General features: G+C 39.4%; 1 protein-coding gene across 1 annotated transcript; it reads right to left on the bottom strand.

Annotated features, from left to right (window-relative positions):
- Positions 1-1041: 1041 nt before the first annotated feature.
- On the bottom strand, positions 1042-4848 carry LOC126668208 (uncharacterized). Its single transcript, XM_050361419.2, has 7 exons — positions 4615-4848; positions 2610-4547; positions 2189-2481; positions 2014-2113; positions 1787-1937; positions 1353-1708; positions 1042-1047 (listed from the first exon to the last, which is right to left on the bottom strand). Exons 1-7 carry the CDS (start codon positions 4846-4848, stop codon positions 1042-1044), a joined length of 3078 nt encoding a protein of 1025 aa, XP_050217376.2.
- Positions 4849-9666: the final 4818 nt, after the last annotated feature.

Here is a 9666-nt window from a genome sequence, read left to right as displayed (position 1 = left end):
ATTAGATTGTTTATGACTTACACTCATGTCTTGGGCCCTCTTGTCTACCATGACACCCTTATCAGCTTTCGTGGAGTGCATCCGAGTATACAGCTCCGTTGCGGTAGGCTTGCGGCCGAGCTCGTCAGCCTAAAAGAATAATAAACCATTTGTTAGTTCATCAGAAAATCAGAAAATAAAAGATAGTTATAAATAAAAAAGAATTCTAGAAACAAACCAACACATCCATATGTCTGATGGCGGAACGGGATCCCCCTGTATGGCGTACTGGTCCGGAACCGGCTCCAGCAGGCTCGCTCATCCGATTAGCGCGAGCTACATCGGACTTCTTCTTCTCGTCCTCTGACGCCCAGACGGCCTGCCAGGAATCCCTGATATCTTGGCTGATCGAGGTATGTTTTCCGTCCTTCTCTCTCATCCTGTGAATAACGTCCTTGTATCGGTTGGCAGCATGCGTCATGAATACACCTTTGATGACGTCGCCGCTGTAATCCGCCGTATCCCACCAGTATTCCTTCTGCAAAACATAAACACCAAGTTTGAGTTAGTAATTTTGCGTTAGTCTAAATTCAAACTTTAAAATTAACAATTTGTTACCTTAAATTCCTCCCAATAGAAATCTCTCTGCTCTGGAGTCAGAAACCGCCAGGCTCGCCCATTCTCGAACAAGCACTTTCTAAAGATCTCCCGCATAGATCGGGAGATTGGTCCAGAGTTCAACAGCCTCTCCCTGCGAGGTTACAGGAAACTTTTATTACTTTCTATAGCAAAACGATAAAAAAAATTAAACTAACAATTTACATTCTTACCTGCCGGCGTCTGGGAAACACAGTGCCCTCCCCTGATCATCCAGCTCTGCAGGGGGCTCTCCTGGCTGTCGGGGCTGAACGGGGGGTGCCGCCTCCACCTCCTGCTGCTGATCCTGAACAGGGATATCCTCAACAGGGGCACGCACAGCTGGGTTACCCCGACCACGACCTCTAGCTGGGTTACCCCGACGTCCCCGACCTCTAGTCGGATCACCTGAACCACCCTGCCCTCTCATACCTGCAGACATTAAAATATGTTTCGTTCCACATATAACAATTTAACAATTATAACAAAACATTACAGAAAAATACATTATAAAAAAATACATTTTAATTGTTAACAATTTAATATATTTAAATTAATTAATACATATAATAATATAACTAATTCATTACAATAATAAATGAATACAACTAACAAAAAATGCAAAAATATCAAATACGTCAGTCAAGTTGTTCTTCATCTTCGTCTGATGAGGATGGCGGAAATTCTTCTTCTTCATCTTCAGCAGGAGGGATTTGCAACGCATCTTCGTCCGCCACCTCATTCAGGTCAGCTAAATTTGTGGGATTGTCGTCCGTTTCAACTATAAGGGGATTTTCTTCAATGTCATCTTGAAAGGCCGAGATAATTGCATCGGGCATGTCAAGTTCTGATCGTGCCTTAATTTTGCAAACTGCCCACCAATTTACTTTGTCCCGTTTTCTACTTGGATATGGAAGGTAGTGAACTTGGTCAGCCTGTTCTGCCAAAATGAACGGTTCGTATTTATTGTACCTGCGTCTGTGATTAACATCTACCAAGTTGTATCGATTGGTAGTGTCAGTGCCAGTATCCGTAGGGTCGAACCATTCGCATTTGAAAATGACGGTCTGCTTCATTGGTAGAGCTGGATACTCTAACTCAATTATGTCCGTTAGCACTCCATAAAAGTCATTTTCACCCTCAACATATTTTGTTCCCCTTACGCACACACCGCTACTAATTGTAAGTTGATCCTGCCCATATTCCTGAGTCAGAAATTTGAAGCCATTTATATGGTATCCCTTATATGTGGTGACCTTTCTACACGGTCCCTTTGCGAGACTCAGAATAAACGGATTAGTACAGACAGTTGGATCTTTCACCTGTGGGGAGTTAGAAATTTGTAAGATTTATAAACCTTATTATAAAAATGAAAGTCCATTGTTATAAGATACGTACATATTGTTCGAACCAAGAGGCGAAATCACTTTCAAGCACTCTTTCAATTTCTGTTTCACTTATGTCACTGTTCCTTTCGCGCAATCCGGCCACAAAAACCCTTTAAATGGAAGAGGCCCAAACTACATCAAATTCTAGCAAATATGTGAAATATTACATATATTTAAATGCTTACCTTCGATAATCTTCGATTTCGGAACAATTCAGAAGAACATAGGTCCGAGCAGCGATGATCTCATCGTCTTCAAGATATCTCCTGCCGCTACCACGCAACGGCTTTCCCTTAGGTTTAAAAATTCCCAGTCTGTCGGCATCTTCATCGATATCCATATCACAAGTTTCATTTCTTCCCAAACGCACGGGTAACATCGGATCACCTTCAGCAAAATAATAGGATGCAAATTTAGCGATTTCTTCTTGCAGATATCCACTACTAATGCTCCCTTCGACCCTGCCTTTATTAGTGACCTTTTTTTTTCAATTTCCTCAAATATCTGTAACCGGATATTAATATTAGTAATATGAACAGATGGATTCGAGAAAAAACCATGACTAATTGATTACCTTTCAAATGGATACATCTAGCGATACTGAACCGGTCCTGCCATCATAGCTTCATACGGAAGATGCACGGGGAGATGCTCCATAGAGTCAAAAAAGCTGGGTGGAAATATACGTTCCAACTTACACAGGATTTTTGGGATCTCAGTTTCCATACGGTTTAGATCTTCCTGTGACACCTCCCTGAAGAAGATACTTAACTCTGTTAGAGGCTCCCACACGTTTTTCGGAAGTAGCTCCCGAAGAGCGATTGGCAGAAGTCGTTGCATAAAAACATGGCAGTCATGACTTTTCATTCCATGCATTTTCAGCCCCTTTAGATCAACACATCTAGACAAGTTTGACACGTACCCATCTGGAAACTTTATTTTCTGAATCCACTCAAGCAAAACTCGTTTTGAATCCCTATCCAAAGCATACATTGCCTTTGGAAATCTCCCAATTGCCGGATCTTTAGCTAACCCTGGCCGATCACAGATGTCGTTCAACTCTTCACGAGATTTTGCATGGTCTTTTGTTTTCCCGGGGACATTGAGAACGGTATTAAAAATGTTATCGAAGACATTTTTCTCAATGTGCATGACATCGAGATTGTGACGTATTACATTTGTTCTCCAATAAGGCAAATCCCAAAAGATACTTTTTTTATTCCACCCATGATCTTTTGACAGTAATGCATTAGTAACTTTCGCACCAGACTCAAATGCCTTCTTAAACCCCAGTCGATCAATCTCTGCTAACAGTTCATCTCCAGTTCTCACCCCTGCAAACCTTTTGCCGACCTCTCGTTTCCCCTTACGGAAATCAGTAACATTTCGACGGAATTGGTGATTCGGAGGCAAAAACTTGCGATGGCAATCAAACCACGATTGTTTACCGCTTTTATCCAGTGTGAATGCATCGGTGTTTTCCATGCAGTACGGGCATGCTTTTCTACCAGCAGTGCTCCAACCAGACAACATAGAATAAGCGGGAAAGTCATTTATTGTCCACATAAGAGCCGCTTTTAGTTGAAAATTCTGACGCTTATGAACGTCATATGTCTGGACTCCACATTCCCATAGTTGGTTCAACTCTGCAATCAGCGGCTGTAGGAAGATATCCATTAGGTGTTTCGGGTTTCTAGGCCTCGGTACCAAAACCGTTAAAAACATAAACTCATCCTTCATGCACATGCCTGGGGGGAGATTGTACGGCGTCAAAATGACCGGCCACGAGGAATACTGCTTCCCAAAATTGGTAAATGGCTGAAACCCATCGGAGCATAAGCCTAATCTGATATTTCTCCCTTCATCGGCAAACTCAGAATGCAGTTCACTAAAACGTTTCCAAGCCGGAGAGTCGGACGGGTGGCACATCTTATCACCATCCATCTCGTGGTCTGCATGCCACGTCATATGCCGAGCAGTGGCTTTCGAAGCGTACAACCTCTGTAGCCTCGGAGTTATTGGAAAATATAACATTTTACTATATGGCACGTTAGCCTTTCTTTTTGTGGATTTTCCGTGGGTCACAGGTTTCCACCGCGCATAATTGCAAACTTTGCAGTGCGTTAGATCTGCGTCCTCCCCCCAATAAATCATACAGTTATAAAAACAACAGTCAATAACCTCAACCGGCAACCCTAAACCTTTGACCAGCTTCTTAATTTTAGCAAAATTCGTTGGCATCTTGTTGTCCTCCGGGAACAGCTCCTGTATCAATCCGCATACGTCGTCAACTAAAGCTACTGAACCCTTATGTCGACACTTGATCTCCATCACTTTAGCAGATGCAGAAAATGGAGAGTGTCTGCTATTCCCAGGCCATATGTCTTCTTCAGCCGCACGCATCATATCATAAAATTTTTGAGCTTCAGCATTCGGGAGCTCATCTTCAGGAAACGTTATTTCTGGACAGGCCGCATCAAGAATCATTCTTTGAGCGGAACTGAACTCACCTGGCCCCTCATCTTCATAGTCGAACTCAACATCCTGCTCTGGTAAATGTGCAAGGGGAGGGGGGGTTCAAAACGCTCCCCTCGCCATGAAAAACCCATACTTGGTAACCTTTCACGAACCCATTCTTCAATAGATGGAATTCCACCTCATCGACATCCCGATAGCTTGTATTTCGACAACCTCTCTTAGGGCAGGGGCATTTTATCTGTACCCCACTCATACAAGCCGGATGCCGTAATGCAAACTGGACAAACTCCTTCACATGCTCCTTATACCTTGTGGTTAGCAGCCCGTTTGTGTGGCTCCTGTACATCCAACTGCGGTCTGTCTCCATTTCTGTAGCGCGGATAATTAGAGGTGGGGTTTTCACTCGAGATAAGCAAAGTCAATGTAATTGACTGCTGAAAAGGTAGGGCCCTATTGTAATACCCCAAAATAATTAATTAGCTAATTGAACCACGTGTCTAATTTTGATTCGCCAGAGTGGCAATATTAGAAGAATTTCTGAAAAGATAAAGTAAATAAGTTTCAAGTAGGTCGGTTTTGGGAAATTAGTTATGTGGAAATCAAGGTTATATTTCAATTCTAAAGTTAGAATTGGAATTAAAAGGAAAAATGTCAAGAAAAGCCCAAAATAAAGTGCAGGGACCAAAGTGGTAATTTAGCCACTTTATGTCAAAAATGGAAATTTATAAGTTTGACGGGAAAGTGTTAATATCGAACTTCGTATTATTTATCGGATATAAGTAATACGTATAAGTCGTAATAAAAGAGTTTAACGATTTAGCTATGGAATAAATCGTATGAAAGTAAAGTCTGAAAAATAAATGGTAACAAGGAAAGAAAGAAAGGATCAAAGTAAGCTTTTAACCTTAACATATAAGGTTTTAGAATTTGAATCAGAAAGGAGAAGAAGTATCCAGAGAGAGCGAGAGAAATTCATTCGATTCCGTCGTTTCGCCGCCGTTTCTCCGTACGACGTCCGATTCACGTGATTTTCGCGGCAATCTCTTCGGAATTCAATCCTCTACTGATCTTGAGCTTCATTTCAAGACGTGTCAGTGAATAGTGGAGTCAGTAGAAGCGGACTAGCGAGGGCATACCATCAGATCGATCATATCATTTCTTGGATTGCGGTCACTGTGAGTTGTACTTTTACTTTCACGTATTAAAACTATCTTATATATATATACTGTTTTCACGCATCGCATGTTATATGATTTGAATAAATGTTATACGTTTATTTAATTTCTGTATATAAGAACTAGTATGCGATCCGATGAAACTAGCTACCTATTGGGTGTCAATAGGCTGTGTGATCACCAGTATCGAGTCAGTCTAGTATGATTGCATTGAGAAATGATTTGACACAGCTGAGAGCTGTTGATGAATACGAAATTTACGATTGGGTATATGATTTAGATACGCAGAGTGAACTCGGCTACGGTGTAGCCTGGAAGTCCCCGTATCTAGTGGCTGGGCCACCAGCGAGTTGGACTCGCAATTGATATTTACGATTGGGTTGAATGATATATGATTGTTTGAGAGATGTGTCGCATGCTAGGATATTAGTTTCGTACGGATCAAATACCTGTTTATATGTTTTATATATGTACATTTGCTTCCGTTGTTTGGTATTGTTTATTTTATATTATAATTGCGAAAAATTAATTGTGATTTTAGGCTTGCTACGGGTTCCGGAGCTACCACTCCCGTTCCCTAGCGCCGGTTGCGGCTCAATAATTTTGGGTCGTGACACCTATCCCATTCGCAAAACAGGCGCCCCGTAACTCGGCCACGATATATGCCTAGCAACGGAGAAAAATATTCGGCAGCCTTCCGGCGTCGTTCTCCTTTAGTGCGATATTTAGTATATGCGTTGTAACGCTAATTATATATTCCTCGAGGAATAAGCGTTACAAAACATATACTAAACATCCACCCGGAGAACAAACGCTGGAAAACAACCGAATATTTTTCTACCGCTACTAGACATATATGGTTTTTCGTGATCGAGTTACGGAAGCACAAGTTTTGCGAACTGTACAAACTGTACAATCCCGTGTCGTTCAATCTCTTGAACACACGGGACGGGAACTCTACGGCTAAGTTTACGATTTTATTCGGTGGGAATAAAATCGAGGTTTATTTAGGTTGATTATCGTAAATAAAATCTATTCCAACTAAAATAAATCAAATTAATTGAGCGATAAAACCTACTTGTTGAAGGGCAGAACCGCAAAGAGAAGGTGAAACGTCCGGATCAACCGGAACCACGGTGCGCGGGCTATCAAGGGCTATCAGCGACTGTCAGAGAAAGCAAACCTATCATATTAAATAAAAACACGTATTAATAAAAAATTTCTACTAAAAATTCGGCAGAACTTCCCCCAAAAATGAGCATCACCCATTTTTCAGGGAAGTCCTGCAAGCAAATTACATAGCACAATCCAACAAATCATGCCACATATAATCTATTACTTCAATTAATATTTTAAATCTTTGACAAAAAAAACTTAATATTTTAAATGAATTTAATTAAAAAATATTTAATTAACCTAATTAATAAAACTAATCCTAATCCCAATCAATCAATTAAACTAACGTAACAATTTAACTTAATCAACCAATTAGACTTAATCAACCAAATTAATCTAACTTAACAATTTAACCCAATTAATCAAAATCTAAACCTAATCCTAATCCTAATCAATCAATTAAGCTAATTAACTTAACAATTTAACTTAATCTAACTTAACAATTTAACCCAATTAATCAATAAATCTAAAATAAATTACGTAATCAATTTTTAGAACTAATTAATTTAAATAAATTATAAATCTAGATTACACCAATTAATCAAATATAATTGTAATTCATTAGTTAACTTAACATTTTAACCAAATTAATCAATTAACCTAATTAATTAAACTTGACAATTAAATTAACAAAACAAATTATATATTAATTCATGAAGTTAAACTAAATTAATCTAAACTATAATTTTTTTATGTAAAGTAATTATAATTAACTAGTTATTATAATTAATTAAACTAAAATAAACTAAATTAATCTAAACTAGAGTTTTTTTACCTAAACTATAAATTATAATATTTAATTAAACAAAATTAAATTAAATAATGAAAAACTCACTATGGCGGCTGGACAAAGGCAGCGGCAGCGGCAGCGGGCAGCGGGACGTCGACAGCGACAGCAGTGAGGGCGGCGGCGGCAGCGGGTATACGTCAAAACGGTCTAAAATCGAAATCATAAATTAAATCAATATACTAAACAATTAATTTAGGTTGAATAAACAAAATAAATAATTAACTAATATAAAAACACTTACCGCCGGTGGATGAGGAGGAACAGACGGCGGCGCACGGTGGAGGAGAGGAACAGACGGCGGCGCACGGTGGAGGAGAGGAACAGGACCGGCGGCGCACGGTGGAGGAGAAGAAACGGATGGCAGCGGCTCTCGGTGGAGGAGGAGGGACTGATGACGGCGGCGCTCGGTGGAGGAGGAGGACTGATGGCGGGGAGGAGGACTGATGGCGACCGGCAGAAGATAAGGAAGGAGGAGGACTGATGGCGGCAGAAAACCAAAAAAAATAAGAAAAAGAGTGAAGGAGGAGACCAGGTTTCAATTAGGTCTATTTTTGCGACAGATTGTTATCCGTCGCAAATCCGTCGCAAAAAGTAGACCTAATTGAAACGCACCGTTTCAATTAGAAGTTTTGCGACGGACAATAACGTCCGTCGCTAAAATTTTGCGACGGACGTTATTGTCCGTCGCAAAACTTCTAATTGAAACGGTGCGTTTCAATTGAGGCAGAATTTAGCGACGGAATGAGAAATTCGTCGCTAAATTTGGCCTCAATTGAGGCGCCAAATAAACCCCGCCAATTCCCGCCTTTTGAGCGACGGATTTGCGACGCCGAATCCGTCGCTAAAAAGGCGGGATCACACCCGTCAACACTTTTACAACTGTGGCGACGGATTTACAACTTTGTCGCAAATTCCGTCGTCAAAACATCAAATTAGCGACGGAATTAATTTCCGTCGCAAATTTCCGTCGCTAATTTGATGTTTTCTAGTAGTGAAATATATATATATATATATATATATATATATATATATATATATGTGTGTGTGTGTGTGTGTGTGTGTGTGTGTGTGTGTGTGTGTGTGTGTGTGTGTGTGTGTGTGTGTGTGTGTGTGTGATTATGCCAAACAAATATATGCTGAAGTAAAATTACCATTCCTTAAAAATTCACTCAATTAGGATTTCTCCATCTAGTTTAAAACATGCTAATAAAGAGCAGGTTTAAATTCAAGTAAATCAAATGACCTTCCAGCTAAATCAATCAAGTGCAATGATTAATATTTAATAACCTACTTAATAAATATACATGGTTCAGTTTGACTTAATAAAATAGTGAGTCGAAACAATCCCTTTTAAGTCCACCATGATCATCACTACACAAAAGGAGCTCTTCAAATCAACCAATACAAATACATCAAAGGATGTTCATATTTGGATGTTCAAATCAACCAATACAAATACATCAAAGGATGTTCAAATCAACCAATACAAATACATCAAAGTTAAACAAATCCCCCCTATTTCATAATAAAGGATGTTCATATTTGGAGGTCTTCAAGAAAACTTACTTGCAAGTTGAGTTCTTTTGTTCACCTGGAACTATTTTTAACGGTCCTGCTAAATAAAGTCATGAGAAAACTTTAATTCAAATAAATAACTCTCACGACCCAATATATTGAGCCGAGACCGGCGCTAGAAAATGAGAGTACTAGCTCCGAAACCCGTATCAAACCTAAAACCACTATAAATTTTTCCGATTTAAAAGTATAATATTGTATATAAAACATTTTCGGAAAACTCTTTATGTAATTTAATTATTGAAATCAATATCGTTTATAAATCATATTGAAAAATTTACAATTCAATTACTGTTTAAAAATAAATCATATACCTAACACTGACACCTATTGACTACTGATCGACTTCTGGCACAACGAAGATGATTTGTCTGATCCGACTCTGTTACCCGAAAAACGTCAAAGTGAGGGGGTCAGTATTTGGGAAAATACTGAATGAGTATGCAACTTATTATTGGTATTATAAAAA

Source organism: Mercurialis annua, linkage group LG2, assembly GCF_937616625.2.
Source record: "Mercurialis annua linkage group LG2, ddMerAnnu1.2, whole genome shotgun sequence".
Lineage (NCBI taxonomy): Eukaryota > Viridiplantae > Streptophyta > Magnoliopsida > Malpighiales > Euphorbiaceae > Mercurialis > Mercurialis annua.
Note: the sequence above shows the minus strand (reverse complement) of the source record. Positions and strands in the feature narration are given on the sequence as shown.

What these genes read in the sequence shown, in the direction of transcription:
- LOC126668208 (XM_050361419.2), bottom strand. Translation starts at nt 4,848, where the DNA reads ATGGAGACAGACCGCAGTTGGATGTACAGGAGCCACACAAACGGGCTG. An exon ending in CCTCTTGGTTCGAACAATAT is followed by an intron (nt 1,938 to 2,013) that starts GTACGTATCTTA and finishes AACTCCCCACAG; the next exon opens with GTGAAAGATCCAACTGTCTG. An exon ending in TCAACTTACAATTAGTAGCG is followed by an intron (nt 1,709 to 1,786) that starts GTGTGTGCGTAA and finishes TAATTGAGTTAG; the next exon opens with AGTATCCAGCTCTACCAATG.